Source organism: Carcharodon carcharias, chromosome 18, assembly GCF_017639515.1.
Source record: "Carcharodon carcharias isolate sCarCar2 chromosome 18, sCarCar2.pri, whole genome shotgun sequence".
Lineage (NCBI taxonomy): Eukaryota > Metazoa > Chordata > Chondrichthyes > Lamniformes > Lamnidae > Carcharodon > Carcharodon carcharias.
Window position 1 is genome coordinate 44461409 of NC_054484.1, and position 23826 is coordinate 44485234.

Below are 23826 nucleotides of genomic sequence, written 5' to 3' on the forward strand. Positions count from 1 at the left end.
CACTGGAAAGCATTGTTGTAAATTTTAATACACCCTAATACATGGTGCATACATACTTTCAGTTTGTTAAATAAAATATTTTATTTTAAAAGCAACACTTGAGGGAGTGAAATTTTGGCTGGGGGCAGGAAGGGATTTCAATAATGACAGATCTTTCCATTGTACTGGAAGTTATTCCCATGTAGCATCTTTTATGTAGATTGAGTTTTAAACAATCTTTCAAGAAATCGCCAGATGTCAGTTTAGTGGTTTGGATGTTGCCATAGGCACTAATCAAAAATCTAATAAAGTTGGAGTTAAGTTTAAAATGCAAATGATGGGAAGAAAGTACAAATTGTAACAGTCAGCACTGTATTATGCAGTCCCAGGTTATATAAAACAAAAATTGAGACTGCTCATCGTTGTACTGGCTCAAGTTGGCTACTGCAGTTACTTGAGCACATAATCTAGGATGACACTTAAGTAACACACCTGAGGGAGTGTTGCATTGTTGGAGATGCCATTTTTCTGTTGAGACCTCATCTGCCCTCTTGGGTGCATGTGATGGATTCCATGGCACTATTAAAAAGAGGAGAGTCTCTCCAGTGTCCTGTGCAATGCCTAACTCAAGCAATATGACTAAATAGACTGTGTAGTAATTATCACATTGTTAGAGCTTGCTATACACAAATTGACTTCTGCATTTCTCTAATTACAATGGGTGACTACATTTTAAAGTACTTCATAGGACATTCCAAAGCACTGTACAGTGGTCATGAAAGATACTATATAAATGCATTAGTTCTTTTAGTGTGATATTTCACCAGTAGAAAGGTACTATGTGTTAGTTTAGCAGTACAGTCTGTTTCTCCTAGACAATTTGCATAAGCCTTTGTATCATCAGCTTTAATTAAGGTGCCATATTAAGTAGGTTGGCTATTGCATGCAGCCTAAGCTACTATTTGCACCTTAAGAGCGCAATTATAAAAGCAAAATAGTGCAGATGCTGGAAATCTGAAACAAAAACAGAAAATGCTGGAAAAACTCAGCAGGTCTAACAGCATCTGTGGAGAGAAAGACAGAGTTAATATTTTGAGTCCCGTATGATGATTCTTCAGAGCTCTGAAGAAGAGTCATAAGGACTCGAAACATTAACTGTTTTAGAACAGATGTACTTTACATATTATGTCTACATGTGCATACACACACACACACACACACGATTAAAAGCACCAGTGGATTTTTATTATTAACGGGACATACTCTTCAAAAAACAAAACATTGTTTCAATGTGGTTTCTTCAGGAGTTAAAACTCCAGATTGTAAATAACTGAACATGTCCAATATTTAAATACACATGAATAGGTAGGAACTGAACTACATTTTCTCTAGATTTAAAAGTCTGTTGATTCTTGAGTTCTATAAAAATATGGAATCGTTGACACTTGGTTTCCAGTAGAATCCCTGTTTCAGATGAATGCAGTGATACAGATAGCATCAATATTCATTTACCCAAAGTAGGTACAATTCATGATATTTTTTAAAGTATCCCTGCTTTGCAGGAAGAATGTCACGGAGGGCAGATTTTATTGGAAAGAGCTTCTGGGTGTCTTTGGCATAACAAGTGAAAGCAAAAAAATGAAAGAATTACTTCACCCCCTAGGTCTTGTTTCGATTTAATGGAGAAAAACATCAATATAACAACGATACTGTACAAACCAAATCTCAGCAGACCATAATCACCCATGTGACACGAAGTTACAGTAGTTGGCAGGAATGGTTGAAAAACACCTTTAGATTTTGAACCGGTCATAATACTCTTGTTGCAAGAAAGAATTACTACTTTAATCAGTGCTCAGTCAGGGTCAGAGGGAACAGTTGATGCTGCCTGGGCATCTACAGGTAAGAAAAAAAATTCTGAACCCCCCCACCCTCTGCATCCCCATACAAACACACCTCCCATCAACTTTCAAGGAAGCTAAATTGATGGTAGATATAGATGATCATGTGTCAAGACCAATGCCCCCTCTTGTTTCTCCTCCTACTGTATGGAATAGATAAGTAACTTGTGAGGATTGATTTCTTTTCAAGTTGCACTAAGCCAAACTTTGTAATAAATGGATAATGGAGATGTTTACAGAATGTGCATAACACTAACTTGTACATACATAATTTTAGATGTTTTGAAATGTAGATGAGGCAGTTAGAGTGAAATATTTGCAAAAGATTCTAATTCAACATTACTTTGTTGTTAGAATGCCATTTTCAATTAAGTTACTGCAAACGTTTAATCACTTAACTTCTAGGCTGAATGTGACAGGTTCAAATTCCAGGAGGAATGGTCAGTCAAACTCTAATGTCTGAATTAGGAGTTTAAGTTCTCAGGCTGTTATAAATTGGGCAGCTTAACCATTGTGACTTGTTCCGCACACCAACCCAATTATCAGGTTTAAAACTGAACAGTGGGGTTTTGGCAGATGAGTATTTCCTTTCACTCGTCAGTTCTGAGTGATGGTGTAGCAATTCCATTGGGATTATGAGTGGCGAGTCAGGCTCAGAAGGTAAGCAGTTATTTTAAAAACTACAACCTATAAATGAACAAATAGTTTCTTTTTATTACAAATTAAAGTTCAGATTGGGCACTTTAAGTAAGATAAAACTTTTAAAAAGAATTGCCGTTACATCACCAAAATTGTAATCCTACATGTGACAAAGGGAAAAACTATCTAGTAAGTGAGGTAATGAAAACCAAGACCTTTCAAGTACATTCCTTAGCAATAACTGACATGATCTGTTCCATTATGCGATTTTTAAAAAGTTTAAACCATGCATGAAACCGTCTTATCCATATTCAAGATGGATAATTATGTTTTGAAAAGCTCACAGCAAACGTACATCATAAGTTTGTTAGATCCATTTTTATGGGCTGCTTTAAGTGATTACTGGAACTGCTAGTTTCTGCCATAATAAAAGGTCCATCAAATCCAAAACCCCTTGCTTATTGTACCTATAAATGGTCTGTAATGGTCCACTGCACTTTACTCTGAACGACTATCATTCGATTCATTCTTCTCAAGCCATGGGTAGAAAGGGGTTGGCCTGTTAGTGCTTCAGCGTCACAGGCTGTTTGAAGGCTTGTAATGAATTCTGCAGCGGTCCTTGAAGACCTTTTTTTAAAAAAAAAAGTTTTAAAAAAATACGTTCACAAATATTACTTCAATCTCTACCCACTCTTATTTACTTTTTTGCCATCAAGCTTTTCTTTCACAAATTATGAGTTTGGAGAACAAGTCATGAATTTCTTCTCCTATGTTTCAGTTAGGAAGTGCATTACTCAACCTGGAACTGAGTTCTACGGATCAGGAAGCCTTGAGGTTTGGCCCTTAGCCTGCTGAATATCTAATAAACTAGATAGGGTGGTGATAGTGGTGCTATAAACTGGCATCAGTGGCCCTGAGTTTAGTGGGATGGAATTGGGGGGAGTGTGGATGTTGAACAAGGACAGGGCTACAACATGTTCCATGGTCAAGTAACGTGTGTACACTCACTGTCCAGATCCATGCAAGAAAACATAAGAGTCATAGAATGGGAAATTGGGCATGGTGGAGTAGGTCCAGTGTTCCATCATGAATTGGTAGCTTCAGGAAAAGAGAGGAGAAAGTTAGAGGAGAAAAATATAAATGCAAGAGCTGACTGCCGGAGGAGAAGTGAAAAAGCGACCCTCAATTTCAAATCAGCATTCAACCAAGTACAGGACCCAGCACCCAAGGTCAACTGCAAACTCTCCAGTGACTGCAATTGTACTTGGTACACAGTTATGCTTGTCAGAGGCTGAGCACTGCAGCTGCAGGATGCTACTACAAAGTTCCTCAGGACCGTATCCTTGGCCAACAATCTTCAGCTGCTTCAATGGTCAGGAGTGGAGCTGTTCACTGATGATTCTACAGTATTTGGCTGCATTCACAACTCTTTATATAATGAAGCAGTCCAGGCATTATCCAGGCCTAGGCTGACAAATGTAAGGGAACATTTGTGTCACATAAATGCTGGGCAATGATAATTTCCAACAAGAAAAGACTTAACTGTCTTCCCACGCCTTGAATTGCACCCTCTCTGAGTTCCTTAACATCACTGATCAGAAGCTGAGCTGGACTAGTCATGTTAACACTGTACCTGCACCAGGAAAGGTAGAGGCAGGGCATTCTGCAATGATTGGCTCACCTCCTGATCACATAAAACTACTCCACTAGGCTGAAATCATGAAGTTGATAGCATACTTACCACTCAGCAGGACAAATGCAGCTGTAACAATATTCGAAGTTCACCACCATCCAGGACAAAGATATCTGATTGGCACCCTTGTCTCTAAACTCAATATTGACCATGTCTAGCACTGGAGCATTACAGATGCATATACAATAACTACAGAATGCACTGCAACAAGGTTACTTCATTGGCACTCTTGGTGTCATAACCAACAAAAGGGACAAGAGTAGTAATGTTATGGGAACACCATCACGCACAGGGTCTTCTGTGAGCCAAAAGCCACCCTAATTTAGATATATGCCACTATTCTTTTATTGCTCCTGGCTCAAAATCCTTCAACTCCCACCTAACCCCATTGTGGAATACCATCACCTAAAGGACTGTAGGAGGTCATGCAGAAGGTCCACCACCATCTTCTGAAGACAACTAGGCATGGGAAATAAAAATGACCTTGGCAGCATTGCCCATAGCCAGAGAATTTTTTCCCAACGTCTGGTTCAATGGATGACTCAAACTAAAGTAGATGCCACTACTTAGCCACCTCATGAGAACTCTAGCTGAAATGATGAGATAAGGACTTACTGAGTACTCAACAGTACCAAAACATGCTATCAGATAAAATCAGATAAAGTGCAGGGGCCTTGGTCAGAACTGTATTATTTGTAAAAGTTAATCATATTATTCATTTTGTGATTCCTTTACTAGCATTGTTTCTCTAATATGGGCATTTTGATTTTCTATTCATTCATTGTTAGGAATTCAATTAAACTACTAGTCAGAATTTGTGCTGGGGGCAATATGAGCTGCAAACACAAAATACATCATCTAGGCCATTGGTTCTCAAAATGATGTGTTCGGGACCCTTTGGTACGAAGGCATGGGTTGGATCTGCGCTGCTGGTAGTGTTCCAATGACAGAATGCCAATGGTATACCAGTGCAGACAGGCCAGTAAACAACAGATGTCTGTTAAGAGGCCTCAGAAAAACCCTGAAATATTCAGCAACTGTGCAGTGAGTAGTTAGATGGTGCAGGGTCAAACCTGAAACTGCCTGTGTTCCCAACAGGAGCCATTGAGGCGAATCCCATTCCAGGAAGAAACATAGAAAATAGAAGCAGGAGTAGGCCATTCGGCCCTTCGAGCCTGCTCTGCCATCCATCATGAACATCCAACTCAATAGCCTGCTCCTGCTTTCTCCCCATATCCTTTGATCCCTTTCGGCCCAAGGGCTATATCTAACTTCTTCTTGAAAACATACAATGTTTTGGCCTCAACTACTTTCTGTGGTAGCGAATTCCACAGGCTCACCACTCTCTGGGTGAAGAAATTTCTCCTCATCTCAATCCTAAATGGTCTACCCCATATCCTCAGACTGTGACCCCTGGTTCTGGACTCGCCCACCATCAGGAACATCCTTCCTGCATCTACCCTGTCTAGTCCTGTTAGAATTTTATAGGTTTCTATGAGATCCACCCTCTTCTGAACTCTAGCGAATATAATCCTAACCGACTCAATCTCTCCTCATATGTCAGTCCAGCCATCCTAGGAATCAGTCTGGTAAACCTTTGCTGCATTCCCTCTACGGCAAGAACATTCTTCCTCAAGTAAGGAGACCAAAACTGCACACAATATTCTCGGGGTGGTCTCACCAAGGCCCTGTATAATTGCAGCAAGACATCCCTGCTCCTGTACTCGAATCCTCTCGCAATGAAGACCAATATACCATTTGCCTTCTTTACCACCTGCTGCACCTGCAGGCTTACCTTCAGCGACTGGTGTATGGGGACATCCAGGTCTCGTTGCACATTCCCCTCTCTCAATTTATAGCCATTCAGATAATAATCTGCCTTCCTGTTTTTGCTACCCCAAAGTGGATAACCTCACACTTATCCACATTATACTGCATCTACCATGCATTTGCCCACTCACTCAGCTTGTCCAAATCACACTGAAGCATCTCTGCATCCTCCTCACAGCTCACCCTCCCACCCAGCTTTATGTCATTTGCAAATTTGGAGATATTACATTTAGTTCCCTCATCTAAATTATTAATATATATTGTGAATAGCTGGGGTCCCAGCACCGATCCCTGCGGTACCCCACTAGTCACTGCCTGCCAAGCGGAAAAAGACCCGTTTATTCCTACTCTTTGTTTCCTGTCTACCTACCAGTTTTCTATCCATCTCAATACACAACCCCCGATCCCATGCGCTTTAATTTTACACGCTAATCTCTTTTGTGTGACTTTGTCGAAAGCCTTCTGAAAGTCCAAATAAACCACATCCACTGGCTCCCCCTCATCAACTCTACTAGTTAAATCCTCGAAAAATTCCAGTAGATTTGTCAAGCATGATTTCCCTTTCGCAAATCCATGCTGACTTTGTCCAATTCTGCCATTGTTTTCCAAGTGCTCAGCTATTAAATCTTTTATAATGGACTCTAGAATTTTCCCCACTCCCAACGTCTGGCTGACTGGTCTATAATTCTGTTTTCTCTCTACCTCCCTTTTTAAATAGAGGGGTTACATTAGCTATCCTCCAATCTGTAGGGACTGCTCCAGAGTCTATAGAATCTTGGAAGATGACCACCAATGCATCCATTATTTCCAGGGCTACTTCCTTAAGTACTCAGAGCAGAGAGGTGTCATGCAATGAAGTATTTAACAGGCATGTCACTGAATCTGTAAGGTTTCTTTTCAGCTTAAGGGAAGATAAAAATTTCCACATCACCAGCCACATCAATCTTCACCATACTGGACAGCATGGTAAAATTTTATGCAAGTCCTTTAACAGGATACTGATGAACTTTACAGTCAAAAATATAAATGTGCAATAAGTATATAGTATAATTTAGATAGGGTGGTCTGTGGTTACGAATTCATTTGGAAAAGGGCCCGTCAACCAAAAAGATTTGAGAACCACTGATCTAGGCAACAAAGAACCTCATTTAACGAGCCTGCAAAATCATTTGGATGATGAGTTAGTTTTTATCCAATTAAACTCTGTTTTCCAACATATAAATATTATAAAGAGAAATACAAGGACAGTCCATACCTTCCAACTTCTGTCATTGACAACCTCTTCAACGTTTAATTCGGACTGCATCAATTTCAGCTGAAACATAAACAGACAGAACATTTATAATGGAAATATAGAATATTTTACAACACGCAAAATATGCTACACTTATTGTCAAGTATGCATAACTTACTGCAGTTTTCAAAAATTGTGCAAATCTACATGCAAGTAGTTGCAGTAATATAACCCTCTTTAAAGAGCCATTTACACAAGGATGCCCCTCTAGAAACTATTGTATAATATTTAAATTGCAAAGGCTGAAATTGAGAAACATGAATGCACTCAATTCCCCAACTGTCATCCACAAATTTACAATTTTATAAATATCAGCCCAGTTAGCTTCGAAATACAAGTTTGTTAAAGAAATATCCAGAAAATTTTAAAGTGAATTCATTTGCAGCAACACAGACATCAGCATTTCTATAGACACTCAAGCATGTTGATCGTAGATGTTTTAATTTAATGTGTTTCGTATCACTACACGGAAACTCCATTATCCTTTATCCCCCTGCATTACAACAGTAAATACACTTCAAAAGTACTTTTGAGGACCTCAAACACATTGAGACTTTTTGGGACACTGTGCCAAGTCTTCACCAGCATTTTATCATCAATTATTCTGGAATTTTTCTGAGAATAAGTGCTATGCTATTGTACCATATTGGATACCTTGTAACCACCAGGACAAAGCGAGTGAGAAAGGTCACTGGCATCTAAGGGTCCCCCTTGGTCTGGGTGAGGAATGGGAGGAGGACATGAGACCAGACAGAGCAGCACAAAAGAGCTGCAGGAGGGCAAGGAGGTATCTTTCTCCACTACAGGTACAAACTATCCCCCCTTCTCCAGACCTCCTCCACCAGGACCTCCAGTTCCAAGTCTGTGAACCTGTGTAACTTTTCCTCAGTTCCTGAGCCATCCTGCAACATGTCACTGTGTGCCAGCCAGAGCACTGGACATATTAGGTATGTGGGGGTGAGGAGACAATAAATGCTGCCCAGAAAAACTGCATCTAGTCAGCACTCGAGTGCCAAACTTGCAGGTTTCCGTTTTAGCACCTCAGGCAAGTTCAAGTTATGGTAATCAACAATTAGGGCCAACACTACATGGTAAATTCAGACTTTCAAACAGACTTGTCTTATTAGCACAACACCCAATTTGTGCCTGTTTTCACCCTTTGGCCAAATAACACTTAATTTGTTAAAGAAGTGCAACTAACAAGTACTCTGGGTTTATTATTGGGAATTACTATTGCAAAGTGGAATTCAATGTTGGAATTAGAATTCAGCCACAGTATATTTTTTAGAAGATTGACGTGGCAAAGATTTGCACTTGCAACCCTCCCCCTTGAATTACTGATTTGAACCTTAAAGAGAGGTGAGCAGTGGCCAACAACTTCTCTACAAAGATGAAGAGAAAAATTAGGATGAGTAGTTACCCACATCAATGTATCCCTGGGACCTGCTTTCAATGGTTGAGCAAGGTGAGTTTTGTTATCAAAAACTTAGTTCCACTCGCTTAGAAAGGGAATAACTGTAGATTCCTTTAACGGAAAAAAAAAGCCAAAGCCAAACTATCCTTAAAATATTAAGTTACTTTCAGTAATTAAAAATTTATTTTTAAAATCTACAAATGTATCTTTATTATTCTTAACAGGTCAAGCTGGTCAATGAAGTATCTAATCTTTTTGAAGATTTGAGCAGCAGAGCACAGTCATTACTTGCAGTTTATTACCTGGTAAATGGGTAATGCTAATGGTAGAAAGAATGTCAGCAACACCTCCACACCAAAAGAAAACTTCAAGCTTGCAATTCTATTTTAAATTTCTTGCATTAATCATTTTTTAAAAAATTAAGTTTGTCACATCCATATAGAAAGTATCTTTGTAAACAACTTCAAAGGAAGGAAACTCTGGGAGTGGGTGATATGATTCTATGCATGCCTTACATTTGTTTGTTCTTTTCGAAGTTGTTTTAGTAGTGTTAAATTGTCCATGTCTTTATTTCTCTCTTCTCGTAGTTTGTTCACCCTACTGGAGGATTGGTTTATGCACGTCTTTATGGCTTTTTCCCTACTAGCATGTGCTTGCTTCAGCTAAAAGGAAAAAAAAAGAGCAAGATAGGTACATAAAATTTACCAGCCTTATAATATATTAAAATCCTTTAATTTGGTTCTGCCCAATTAAAAAATTGCCTTGATATGATAGAAATAGATGCCAGAAAATGGACCAAGATTTGAGTAAATTTTACCACCCAAAAGTAAACTATAGAGAAACAAGTAGGCAAGCATGAAGTTCAAAAAATACAGTAAGCAGTTTATAGAGTTTTGAAATGTTTGGAAATGGAGGTTACACTTTAGTCCATTCTTTATATCCTTTGATGTAACTTCAAAAATTCTGTGGGGATTAATTTTTAAGGTGAATCTTATAATAATTGTGGTAATGTCTCAGTCAGGAATGGAACAATTTCACTTTTGTTCACACCAGATGCAACAAGGACCCCCAAATCATATATTGCTACTCTACTGGCAGACGAACCCTCCTTGTTCCTTCCAGGGTCTCCACTTGAATTTGTCAAAAGCGGAGATGGACCTGCCGATCTGCATTCATTCTATGAAAGAGCACAACTGAGATAGAAGAATTTGTTGCTGAGCTGAAGTGGTACATTATTGATTGGAACTTCAGTCTTTTATAAGTTGACTGCAAGGCCGAAATGGTGCGCTGCCCGAGTATAGTCCAGGTAGAGACACTTTGTTCCTGGTGTACCAACAAAATGCATGACATCACATATCACATTTCCATTTTGATTGCAGTAATCTTTATCCTCCGAGTAATTCTGCCAGATTCTGATCTGTGTAGGTGTTGTGCCAGGAAATGATTCTAAACTACCCAAGCTCATTTCACCTAGGTCTATTAAGCCAAGTAGTCTTTCATTTCATCAGAATTTAAACAAAGGTTTTGTGGATGCAAGGACTTTTCTTTGAAGGCTTAATTAAATACCAATGAAATGAAAGCTGGCTACTACTGTTAAAAGATCAAATGTCTCATAGATAGGACTTGGACTATTCAAACATAGCACCTGAGGCCCATGCTTTACAGTGGAAATATATATGGAATTCCTCAGCTTACAATGCAAAACACATACACTTTAATATGAATATGCGGGCTAATGTTCACGGCAATTCTACTTTAGGCCCAGTTTACTTTTATAAAGCATGTGCTAACCAGAAAGATATTAACCAATACTTGCTAAAGAAATTAACAGGCATCAACTAACGTGACCAACAGTATAACCAGCTTATTAAAGAAAAACACGCAAACCACATATTTAAACCCAACCCAGATATAACTCAGTGAAACATCCTGGAGTGTCATTTTAAAGTGGATAATTTAAAAGCTGTGTTACAAATGCAAAGTTTATAAGATTGTTATGTTTTGGGGCTGTCTCTTTAATTCAAGGTAAAATGGAGGAATAAAAGGGATGTGACCTGCTCTGAATTCTGCTCAACAAGAAGTCTGGGTGGCTTGGTTGCTATGGGTACAAGAGGGGCTCAAGTCATGAGACTTGCTGAGAAGGCAAAAGATATTCACACCTGCTGACAACGGCAAGAGGATATGTGCTGACTGTGCGCAGACTGTTAGTCTCCAAGTCGCAGAGTGTGTGTTATGAATGTCAGGTTTTATAAACCGTTATACTTTAAACTGTATATTTAATTCCAAACTGGAATGGAGTAGGGAGTCTAGAGGACAGCTTATTAGCATTTCTACCTGGATACAAGGTCCATGATATTCATGTTGCCATGGAGATGGGCTTTGGGAACGGAAGGATCCATAGGAAGCTATTGTAATATCATGTTACAGGGTTTCCTAAGCTATCACTGAACCTGATGTACCCAAGTCAGTCATTTGAGAGGTGGAGAGCAGGAGATAGAGGCAGCTAGCCCTATACTTGAAGCACAGAAAATGTGAGCCTATTGTTTACCACACAGAATTCTGGTGGGAGCTTGCACTCAGATTGAAGAAATCAAATTCCTGAGGATTTAAAGAAGGTTGGAAGATCCACATAGCTTGGGCTAGGAGGAAGGAATCTCCAGTTTAACCCTCACAGTGGAAGTCAGTTTTGGGATTACAAGTTACCCAGCTGGAAAAGGACAAAGGAAGCAGACCATCAGGAGCAATGAATAGCTTTGGACTGGTTCCGGGAGAAGAAAGAGTCCATTTAAATGATAGTGTAAAGTATAACCATGGCAAGGGATTTTTGTTTTAATAATTAAACGGGGAAACTTTTGTGTAGATTAGAGTATATGACTAAATGCTAATTTTTGTAGGTGAATGTTACCTTCAAAATGTTTATTGTAGTAAAATTGTTTATTATAGTAAAAGGCTTAAAACTTGAAATTTTGTCTTATGATCTTTTCAATCGGTCACTGGAATTCAATTTTAAAAAGTTATTGATCTCTATGGAGAGCATAACAGCTGCAGTTCATAAAATTTTAATTGGGGTTTCAGAGTGTTCCAAAACACATCTCTCTTTCCAGGTCATGTACCTCTACAATCTGTTGGATATCGCTCATCCAAAATGATTAAATTATTAAATGTAGGTTATGCAGTCTAGTGGTTGTTTAAGCAATACAATCAGAATTTGGATTTATTACCTGGTAAGGAAACGAAATTGAGAAAGTATAATGAAACTCCCTTGTCTGTAATGTGAGTTCACAGATTGCAGGAGTTCACAATAATTGCAGATTCCTGTAATTGTTGACTTTCTGACATGTTATTTTTATTGTTGCATACTAATAATAATACAAATAAAAAGCATTTTTGAAATGGGAATACTATTTTTTTTAGGTGCTGACACTCCTTTTCACAACTTAGGAAGAGATCCACTAGAGTGCGTCAATATTTGCAGCCAGTCTCCACTCAGAAAAGGTTGAAAATACTACCTGATTCTACTTTTGTGCACTTCTTACCAATTGGTTAAAGAGAGTGACAGCAACCTAGAAATAGACAAGTGTACAGCGGGCTGGGAGACTGGTCTGTTTGGTCATGTTTTTCATGAGTTACTAGGTGTGTCTTGGAGGAGGGGTAAGAATTCACTATTCTGGTTTACACGGTTTTGAAGCTATTCCATACTGAGAAGAAATTAATCACGTTACCAGTCAAACCGTAGCTGGCCCAGTACGATGTGAGTTAGACTTTACAATTAGGTTTCAACATTGTTTTTAGCTTCTTATACAACACTGGTTACATAGTTAAAAAAAAGCTCCACAACAAATTTGGAAAAAGCAGGACTCTACTTACAGACTCATAAAGCTGTTTGCATGTCTGACTTGCATCAATCTTCCCAGCGAAGGATGCTGTTGGGATAATGGTATTTAATTCATGGACTATCCTATCATCAATCTGCCTCATCACTCGCAGTACGTCCTGTTGATAGGTACAAAGAAGGGGTCTGGCATGAATAATACTGGTTAAGTTGAGCTTGATGCACTTAAATGAAGGCCTGTCGTCATTCATGGCCTAATAAAATTATTGTTCATTGTCTAGTAAAGGATATGCTAAACTTTTATAAAACACTGGTTGAGCCTCAGCCAGAGTATTTTGTACAATTCTGGCACCATACTTTAGAAAAGATGGCAAGGCCTTGGCCATGGTGCAGAGATTTACTAAGATAATAGCAGGAATCAGGGACTTTATAGGGAGACAGGAGAAGTGGGGATTGCTCTCCTAGGAGTAGAAAAATATTAAAGGAACTCTTGAGAGGTACCAAAATGATCTTTTCATTAAGTAAATAAGTTTAGTTTCCATTGGCAGAAGAGTCAGCAACCAGAGGGCACAAATTTAAGCTAAATATCAAAGGTGGCAATGCGGGTAGGCGGTGAAGTGGAGATAAGATTTTTTTTTTTTTAAAAACAGCCGTTGGTTATTGTTTAGAATGCACTTCTTGTAAAAGGTGCTGAAAACAGATTCATTAGTTACTTTCAAAAAATAATTGGGTATATACTTCAAAAGGAACAATTTGCATGGCAATGGTGAAAGATTGGGGCTAATTGGATAGCTCTTTCCAAGGGCCAGCCCAACAGGATGAACTGAATACTGCCCTTCTGTGAAGTTATGAGGAGGACATAAGGAGTCTTCAAAGGGACGCAGGTTAAGTAAGTGGGCAAAAATTTGGCAGATGGAGTATAATGTGGGAAAATGTGAACTTATCCACTTTGGCAGAAAGAATAGAAAATCAGCATATTATTTAAATGGAGAAAGACTTCAGAACTCTGCGGTACAGGCAGATCTGGATGTCCTGGTACATGAAACACAAAACATTAGTATGCAGATACAGCAAGTAATTAAGAAAGTAAATGGAATGTTGTCTATTATTGCAAGGAGAATGGAATATAAAAAAGTTGGGGGGGGGCGGTGTTGTTTGTTATAGTAGTACAAGGTAAGGCCACATCTGGAATAATGTGTACAGTTTTGGTCTCCTTGCTTAAAAAAGGATATCATTGCATTTGCAGTTCAGAGAAGATTCACCCAACTGATTCCTGGGATGAAGGGGTTATCTTACAAGGAAAGGTTGAGACAAGCTGGGTCTGTATCCACTGGAGTTTAGAAGAATGAGAGGTGACCTTATTAAAATGTATAAAATCCTGAGGGGACTTGACACGGTGGATGCTGAGATGATGTTTCCCCTTATGAGACAGACTGGAATTAGGAGATAGTTTAAAAATTAGGGGTCTCCCATTTAAGATGGAGATAAGGAGAATTTATTTTCTCTCAGAGGGTCATTAGTTTGTGGAATTCTCTTCCCCAGAGAACAGTTCACTGATTATTTGTAAGGCAGATGTAGATAGATTCATGATTGACAAGGGAGTCAAAGGGTATGGGGGTAGACAGGAGAGTAGAATTGAGGCCACAATCTGAACAGCCATGATCTTATCAAAAGACGAAGCAGGCTTGAGGGGCTGAATGGCCCATTCTTGCTCCTAATTCAAATGTTAGCTTATATGTTTGTAACATACTTTTTAAAAAAATAATTAATCATTCTTGGGGTGTGGGTGTTGCTGGTAAGGCCAGCATTTATAGCCTAAGAGAAGGTGTTGGCGGCCTGCCTTCTTGAACCACTGCAGTCCATGTGCTGAAGTTACTCCCACAGTGCTGTGAGGTAGGAAGCATCCAGGATATTGACCCAATGTGTGTCTAGATCTGGTTGGCGTGTGATTTGGAAGGGAACTTGGAAGTGGTGGTGTCACCATGCACCTGCCACCCTTGCCCTTCTAGCTGGTAGAGGTCATGAGTTTGGGAGTTGCTGCAGTGCATGTTGTACATAGTACACATGGCGTGCTGGTGGGAGAAGGGAATGAATGTTTAAACTGGTGGTTGGGGTGCAGATCAAGTGCATTGTTTTGCTCCAAGTGACATTCAGCCTCAAGTTTTGCTGGAGCTGTACTCATCCAGTGAAGTGGAGAGAATTCCATTAAATTCCTGATTTGTTCTTTATAGTTGTTGGAACTGCATTGGGGAGACCAGAGTTGCGGCACTTTCCACAGAATACCCAACCTATGACCTTCTCTCATAGCACAGTATTTAGGTGGATAGTCCAGTTAAGTTTCTGATTAATGATGACCCCCAGGAAGTCAGCAGAATGGTCTTTGCCTGCCACTTGTGTGGCATGAATGTTACTTGCTACTTATCAGCCCCAGCTTGAATGCTGTCCACGTCTTGATGCATGTGGGCATGGATTGCTTCATTATCTAAGGAATTGCAAATGGAAATAAACACTGCAGTCATCAGTGAATGTTCACGCTTCTGACCTTATATTGGAGGGAAGGTAATTGATGAAGCAGCTAAAGATGGTTAACTCCAGGACACTACCCTGAGGAACGACGGCAGCGATGTCCTCGGGCTGAGATAATTGGCCTCCAAAATCCACAACCATCTTCCTTTATGCTAGGTATGATCCAACCAATGGAGAATTTTCCCCTTGATTCCCATTGAATCTAGTTTTGCTAGGGCTCCTTGATGCCACACTTGGCCAAAAGCTGCCTTGATGTCAAGGACAGTCACTCTCACCTCACCAATTCAGCTCTTTGTTCAAGTTTAGACCAAAACTGTAATGGCCCTGACAGAACCAAAACTCTGTGTCAATGAGGTTATTGCCAACTGCTGCTTGACCGTTGACATTCCCGTGCCATAATGTTGCTGATGATTGAAAGTAGACTGATGGGGTGTTAATTGGTTGGATTGGATTTGTCCTGCATTTTTGGACAGGACATACCTGGGTAATGTTCCCAATTGTCAGGCAGGTGCCAGTGGTGTTGCTGTTCTGGAACAACTTGGCTAAGAGCATGGCTGGTTCTGAAGCACAAGTCTTCAGTACAACAGCTGGAGTGTTGTCGGTGCCCATAGCCTTGCTGTATACAGTGTCTTCAGTTGTTTCTTGATATCACGTGGAGTGAACTGAATTGGTGGAAGACTGGCATTTATGATGCTGGGTACCTCAGGAAGTGGCCGAGATGGATCATCCACTTGGCATTTCTGGCTGATGTCTGCAAATGCTTCAAGCATGTTATTTGCACAGATGTGCTGGGCTCCACAAATATTGAGGATGGGGACATTTGTGGTGCCTCCTCCTCTCATTAATTGTCCACTACCAATGGATGTTGAAGGAATGCAGAGCTTTGATCTGATCCATTGGTTGCAGAACTGCTCATCTATCTCCACTTTCCCATTTAATTGTGGTAGCACCACACAGGTGGAACTTATCTTCAATGTGAAGAGGGAACTTAATCTTCAAGACCTGTACAATAGTTACTCCTGCCAATACTGTCATGGATAGATACATCCGCAACAGGTATATTGGTGAGGTTGAAATCTAGTAGACTTTTCCCTCTTGTTTCTTCCGTCACCACCTGCTGCAGGTCTAGTCTGTTTGATACATCCTTAAGGACTCAGCCAGCTTAGCAGCGTGGTGCTACTGAGCTACTTGGTGATGGATACTGAAGGCCTCCACCTGGAATATATTTCAAGCCCTTTCTACTCTCAGTGCTTATACCAAGTGGTGTTCAACATGGAGCAGTACTAATTCATCAGCTGAGGGAAGAAGCCAGGTGGTAATCAGCAGGAAATTTCCTTGCCCATGTTTGATTTGATGCAATGAGGCTTCATGGGCTCAGAATCAATGTTGAGGATTCCCAGGGCCTCAATCTCTCCCGAGTGTATACCACTATCCCACCACTTCTAATGGGTCTGTCCTGCCAGTAGGGCAGGAAACACACAGGGATGGTATAGTATAGATCAACATTTTTGATATGCACCGATACTTAAATGGTTACATAATTTAAAAGTTAAGGGGCAAACCAACTTCCAAGTATGTTGAAGGTGGGAGTATGAGACCACCTTTAGCATGTAGCCTCACTCTGCTTGAGGTTTGCATTAGGTATTCTGAAGGTCTCTTGGACACTGGGAAACTTTCAAACTTAGTACTGAATAAATATTTCTACTGTTAGGAAAAAGTGGATGCTTCTGTCTTTCCACTTGTAACATGGTGCAAAAGGAGTAAGTGTAATAAATCCGCGTGCTGCGAGGTCCAGTTGTTTCAGACAAATGGTGGCGCGATGTAATATTTCCAAATTGTATATCAAAAAAATGAGAATTCAACTGTGCCAATTCGGCCACTCACTGAGCCTACCATACAGGGGGCAAAGTCCAAAGCCCAGGGTACCCACTGGAACCCCGATCAGCCGGCCGGCCTCCCTTTAAAACAGCCGCTGCTGAATTCCCGAGTCCCGTCCCCATCCCGGCTCTGACCCCAGTCAGTCCCTCCGCTTGCCCCAAACTGGGGGCTCCTGAAGGACGAAAGCACCCAGCGCGCACACCAGGCTGCCGCCGCCGGGCGTCAGACGGGAACTCGAGGCGGGCTGCTCGACAGCGCGAGCGGCCTGCCCCGGCTCGCCTCCCTCCTCACTTTCACCATGTAGCGAGCGAGCTCCCCGCACCTGGAACTCGGAAAAATCCCGACAATTCAGCTCCTCGCTGGGCGCCGCCATCTTGCCGCCGCCTCTCAGGACCCCGGCCAGCGGGCTGTCCCCGCTAAACGCCTGCATCGCCCGACGAAACCGAAAACAGACTCGAGAAACGGCAGCGCCGCGGGGGGATCCTGCATCGACCTCATTTATAAAAACTATTGTAACTTATATTTTGGAGCTGATAGTTTATTGTCAAGGAACTTTCCAGCCAAGTGCCAGTCACTGGTTTAAAATCTCTTGTTTGTCCTTTTTCAATAACAAACACAATTCTGTTCATTTATAATCCCGACAGGCGTCTCTGCGCCGCCTAAATACCGATTGTAATCGCCCTGATTGAAGTGGGAGGTCCGGCCGGCCCCGCGGTGACTCCACCCCCCGCGCGAGAGGGGCTTAGAGTGAGGGCTCGGTTTCGGGATGTGGACTTACACGGCGGCTGGAGGCCTCACTTTGGGGCTCCGGGCAAATCGGGAGCGGCTGTTCGCCTGGAGCCGGCGGCGATGGTTTTGCAGCAAACGGGAGGACGGCAGATCCCCCAAGGGAAGCGGCTCAGAGACACCGGCCAGAGCTGGAGGTAAGGACGGGGCTTCAGATTAGGAAGCACTGGCTTGGTCCTCATCATCAGCAACCTCACCCCAATCTCCCTGTCCTCCTGTCCCCCCAGCTCCTGACCTCATTACAGCCTTAGTCCAAACATGGGCAAAAGAGCTGAACTGAAGAGGTGAGAGTGACTGCCCTTGACATCAAGGCAGAATTTGACCGAGTGGGGCATCAAGGACCCTAGCAAAACTGGAGTCAATGGGAAAAACTCTCCGCTGGTTGGAGTCATACCTAGCACAAAAGTTCTTGGAAACCAGTTATCTCATTCCCTGGATCGCTGCAGTTCCTGGTTGTGTCTGAGGCCCAACTATCTTCAGCTGCTTCATCAATGAACTTTGCTCCATTATAAAGTCAGAAGTGGAGATGTTTACTGATAATTGCACAGTGTTCAGTGCCATTTGTGACTCCTCAGATACTGAAGCAGTCTGTGTCTATATGCAGCAAGACCAAGACAACATTCAGGCTTGGGTTGATAAACAAGAAATAACATTTGCACCATGCAAATGCTAGGAAATGACCATCTCCAACAAGATAGACTCTAATCATCTCCCCTTGACATTTACTAGCATAATTGAACTTCCCAATATCAATATTCTGCACGTTACCATCGACCAGAAACTGAAATGGGCCAGTATAGTGGCTACATGACCAAGTCAAGGCTGGGAATTTTGTGGAGAGTAACTCGCCTTCTGACTCCCCAAAGTGTGTTTACCATCTAGAAGGTACCAGTCAGACATGTGATGGAATACTCTCCACTTGCCTGGATGTTTAAAGGTCCAGTAACACTCAAAGAAGCTTGACATCATCAGGGACAAAGCAGTATGCTTGACCAGCACCCCATCCATCACCTGAAGCATTCATTTCCTCTACCACCTGTAAGTTTCTGGGTGTTTAATCTCTAATTCTGAGTCTTCAGTCACTTGGTTATTATTTGTCCTTTTAAGTCTTTGACCACTCAAGCAATAAGTGATGTTCTGTGATGTAATTCAGGAAACATTTATTATGTACAAAAAAATCATACTTAAAGTTAGTTAGCGACTTTACTGGCTTCAGGTGGGTCTTGTCACCCACTTTGACCTTGGACACTGATGGCACATGGGTTGGTTCCTCTCTCTTTGTTCACTGCAGGTTTGCAGTCTCTTTTCTCTGCAACATCTTTAATTTTCATCTTCCCACTCTGCGTGCCTTTCGCTGGAAGCTGGTGCTTATTAACCCTCACTGATACATAGCCAATCCTCATGATCAGTCGTGTTCCTGAACTCTGAATAGCTTGGGTGGTGAGTGATCAGTCTCTGAGTTCTAAGGCGATGGCCATCTACAGATGTCACTTCTAGATAACTCCTGACTGGTTCCCTAAGCTGTCAGTTACCTGTGGAACAGTCCCCCTCATTATAGCTTTTTATGTTCCTTCGCTAAAATTCAAGGCTTTCTACTAAGATGATGGTAGTTTCTTTGTCCATTTAGATAAGAGAGCATGCAGTATCGAGTACTGATAATTAACTTCTGGGCTCATGTTCCCAAATACCTAATTGATGTATTGGTATCAATATCGCACATCCTGTAGAATTCTCATTAAGACATGTGCATATCAGTGTATTTTGGCTGAGAGAACTACTTCATTGCTGTATATTTCTATAGTGTTTGGTGCTTGGCACAAGTTAATTAAAAATAGCAAAAGAGTACGAAGTGGCACATAGCCTTAAACCTAATACAGAAATAACAAAGTTACTTCATACATAAAATCTACACAAAACATGTATTAAATCAATGCATAAAGACAATCAGTGTGTTAAAACTGGTAGCAAGATACACTTGCAAAGTACAGGAGGATACATTCAATTGATACATGTTCATAAATAAAATAACTAGATAGCTACAAGAATTTAATTCTTAAATTTACAAAGCCAAAGCAATACATAGGCCTTTTTTTGAAGCACAACAAGTTGAACGACTAATTTTGGACATATGCCTGAAACCTCACAGCGGTTCTCTTCACACTGTAGGTCATTTTAACTCCCATTTGAGCACAAACCGATGTGTGAACTGCTAGGAAGTGTAATGGTTCCATCGACCTAGGCACCTGAAACAACAACAGCAAACTCAGCCCTGTCGACCCTGCAAGTTCCTCCTTACTAACCTCTGGGGGCTAGTACCAAAATTGGGAGAGCTACCTCGCAGACTAGTCAAGCAATAGCCTGACATAGTCACCCTCACAGAATATCTTATAGATAATATCCCAGACACCACTATCACCATCTCTGGGCATATCCTGTCCCACCAGCAGGACAGACACAGCAGAGGTGGCGGCACAGTGGTATATAGTCGGGAGTTGCCTTGGGAGTCCTCAACATTGACTCCAGACCCCATGAAATCTCATGGCATCAGGTCAAATATGGGCAAGGAAACCTCCTGCTGATTAACATATACTGCCCTCCCTAAGCTGATGAATCAATGCTCCTCCATGTTGAACACCACTTAGAGGAAGCACTGAGGGTGGCAAGGGTGAAAATGTACTCTGGGTGGGGGATTTCAATATCCATCACCAAGAGTGGTTTTGTAGCACCTCTAAAGGACATAGCTGCTAGACTGGGTCTGCGGCAGGTGGTGATGGAACCAACAAGAGGGAAAAACATACCCGACCTCATCCTCACCAGCGTGCCTGCCGCAGATGCATCTGTCCGTGTAATTATTGGTAGGAGTGACCACCGTACAGTTGTGGGGACGAAGTCCTGTCTTCACATTGAGGATACCCTCCATTGTGTTGTGTGGCACTACCACTGTCCTAAATGGGATAGATTTTGAACAGATCTAGCAACTCAAAACTGGGCATGAGATGCTGCCGGCCATCAGCAGCAGCAGCAGAATTGTACTCGAACATCTGTAATATGGCCCGACATATACCCTTCTCTACCATTACCATCAAACCAGGGGATCAACCCTGGTTCAATGAAGAGTGCAGGAGGGCATGTCAGGAGCAGCACCAGGCATACCTAAAAATGAGGTGTCAACCTGGTGAAACTATAACATATGACTACTTGCATGCCAAACAGCATAGGCAGCAACTGATAGAGCTAAGCGATCCCACAACCAGTGGGTCAGATATAAGCTCTGCAGTCCTGCCACATCCAGTCATGAATGGTGGTGGACAATTAAACAACTCGCTGGAGGAGGTGGCTCCACAAATATCCCCACCCTCAATTTTGGGGGAGCCTAGCACATCAGTGCAAAAGCATTTGCTACAATCTTCAGCCAGAAGTGCCAAGTGGATGATACATCTCGGTCTCCTCTGGAGGCCCCCAGCATCGCAGATGCCAGTCTTCAGCCAATTCGATTCACTCCACATGAATATAAAGAAACGGCTGAAGGCACTGAATAGTGGAAAGGCAATGGGCCCTGACAATATTCCAGCAATAATACTGATAGCTTGTGCTCCAGAACTTGCCACACCCCTTGCCAAGATGTTCCTGTACAGCTACTGGCATCTACCTGGCTATGTGGAAAATTGCCCAGGTATATCCTGTACATAAAAAACAGGACAAATCCAGCCCAGCCAATTATCGCCCCATCAGTCTATTCTCCATCATCAGTAAAGTAATGGAAGGGGTCATCAACAGTGCTATCAAGCAGCACTTGCTTAGCAATAACCTGCTCACTGATGCCCGGTTTGGGTTCTGCCAGGGCGACTTTGCTCCTGACCTCATTACTGCCTTAGTTCAAACATGGACAAAAGAGCTGAACTCCCGAGGTGAGAGTGACTGCCCTTGACATCAAGGCTGCATTTGACCGAGGCATCAAGGATCCCTAGCAAAACTGGAGTCAACGGGAATCGGGGAAAACTCTCCACTGGTTGGAGTCATACCTAGCAGAAAGGAAGATGGTTGTGGTTGTTGGAGGTCACTTATGTCAGTTCCAGGACATCACTGGCAGGTGGTCCTCAGGGTAGTCCTTGGCCCAACCACCTTCAGTTGCTTCGTCAATGACCTTTCTTCCATCATAAGGACAGAAATGGAGATGTTCATTGATTTTTCAATGTTCAGCTCCATTCACAACTCCTCAGATACTGAAGCAGTCTATGTCCAAATGCAGCAAGACCTGGACAATATCGAGGCTTGGGCTGACAAGTGGCAAATAACATTCGTGCCACACAAGTGTCGGGCAATGACCATCTCCAACAAGAAAAAACCTAACCATCACCCCTTAATGTTCAGTGGCATTACCATCACTGAATCCCCCAATATCAACATCCTCAGGATTACCATTGACCAGAAATTGAAATGGACTAGACATATAAATATGGTGGCTACAAGAGTAGGTCAGAGGCTAGGAATCCTGCGGCGATTAACTCCCCTCCTGACTCCCCAAAGCCTGTCCACCATCTACAAGGCACAAGTCAGAAGAGTGACAGAATACTCCCCACTTGCCTGGATGAGTGCAGCTCCCACAACACTCAAGAAGCTTGACAACATCTAGGACTAAGCAGCTCGCTTGATTGGCACCATATCCACAAACATTCACTCCCTCCCACTACCGACCCACATTAGTAGCAGTGTGTGCCATCTACACGACACACTGCAGGAATTCACCAAAGCTCCTTAGGCAGCACCTTCCAAACCCACAACCACTACCATCTAGAAGGACAAGGGCAGCAGATAGATGGGAACACCACCTGCAAGTTCCTCTCCAAGCCACACGCCATCTCGACTTGGAACTATATCGCTGTTCCTTCACTGTTCCTCGATCAAAATGCTGGAACTTCCTTCCTAACAACACAGGTGTATCTGCACCAGATGAACTGCAGTGGCTTGAGGAAGTTTCTCACCACCACCTTCTCATGGGCAATTAGGAATGGTCAACAAATGCTGGTCTTGCCAACAATGCTTACAGCCCACGAAAATATTTTTTTAAAAGTTCCTCCTCCACCCCTCTCCCCTGGCAGGAATAGCTCTGCTTTCTGCACTCAGATACAACAGAAGAGTGAAACACATGTTCAAGGTCAGTTGGTAAAGTTCATTCACTGAGATAGGAAAGTGAAGTGGAACAGGCCCAGATTGAGCCATTCTGATAAGGATACTAAACAAAATGTTACGTAAGACAATAGCCTGGACAGTATGGCATATTTATATTATATTGCCAAGAATTTTAATTGAAAGAGGTAAAATTGCATGCAACTTTTATTTCATGGTTCATGTTTGCATAAAATAGAAGTTTAGCAATTCATACCTGGCCTTATCTCACCAAAGCATTATTGTTTTTATTTTTTCATGGAATGAGAGTATTGCTGGCAAGGCCAGCATTTGTTGGCCATCCCTAATTGCCCTTGAGAAGGTGATGGTGTGCCACCTTCTTGAACTGCTGCAGTCCATGTAGCTGCACACAATGCGTTAGGGAGAAAATTCCATGTTTTGACTCGGATCATAGTAAATGCAGAGATGAGGTTACGTGCAAGGATTGTAATAACCAGTCTATGTAATGAAGGTCTGATTCTTAAACCCCCCAGGCAATGATACTGTATGTTTATATATTTGGTCATGAAAGTAAACTCCTGATCATGAGTGATGCGAGTCAGCTTATGGGAGAGGCCATGACAACCAAAGAAATTAGCCACGACAGCCTTGAAATTGTAACATCTAAACATTGAATAAAGTAAAGATTTGCATTTATATTGTGCCTTTCATGACCTCAGGATATTTCAAAGCACTTTACAACCAATGAAGTACCTTGATCTCTTATTACTGTTTTATAATGTAGGAAACACAGCAGCCAATTTGCACATAGCAAGGTCCCACAAATAGAGTTAAGATAATGTCCAAATAATGTGTTTTAGTGATGTAGGTTTAGAAATAAATATTGGCCAGACACTCCTGCTCTTTGAATAGTGTCATAGGAGTATT

The 23826-nt window shown here is 41.7% G+C and overlaps 2 protein-coding genes and 1 long non-coding RNA gene across 6 annotated transcripts in view; 2 read left to right on the forward strand and 1 right to left on the reverse strand.

Moving 5' to 3' along the window:
* Positions 1-1202: 1202 nt before the first annotated feature.
* Positions 1203-17396, reverse strand: mix23 (mitochondrial matrix import factor 23). Of its 3 annotated transcripts, none has more exons than XM_041211193.1 (5): positions 17309-17396; positions 12618-12743; positions 9266-9412; positions 7298-7357; positions 1203-3146 (listed from the first exon to the last, which is right to left on the reverse strand). In XM_041211193.1, exons 1-5 carry the CDS (start codon positions 17357-17359, stop codon positions 3096-3098), a joined length of 435 nt encoding a protein of 144 aa, XP_041067127.1. In that variant the 5' UTR covers positions 17360-17396; the 3' UTR covers positions 1203-3095. The 3 variants fall into 3 exon arrangements, with proteins under 3 accessions (XP_041067127.1, XP_041067130.1, XP_041067131.1); XM_041211196.1 differs by lacking the exon at positions 17309-17396 and adding an exon at positions 17002-17264; XM_041211197.1 differs by lacking the exon at positions 17309-17396 and adding an exon at positions 15125-15316.
* LOC121290587 lies at positions 9365-12149 on the forward strand. The gene is made up of 2 exons (XR_005945847.1): positions 9365-9440; positions 9804-12149. It is a non-coding gene; the product is annotated as an uncharacterized LOC121290587 (long non-coding RNA).
* A 220-nt stretch (positions 17397-17616) lies between the features above and the next one.
* fam162a (family with sequence similarity 162 member A) overlaps positions 17617-23826 on the forward strand; it is a 49153-nt gene continuing 42943 nt past the window's right edge. Inside the window, exon 1 of one of the 2 annotated variants that reach the window (XM_041211200.1) lies at positions 17617-17909. In XM_041211200.1, coding sequence (XP_041067134.1) covers positions 17753-17909 — 157 coding nt within the window. In that variant the 5' untranslated portion in view covers positions 17617-17752. The remainder of the gene's footprint in view (positions 17910-23826) is intronic. The other variant, XM_041211199.1, reaches the window with a different exon arrangement.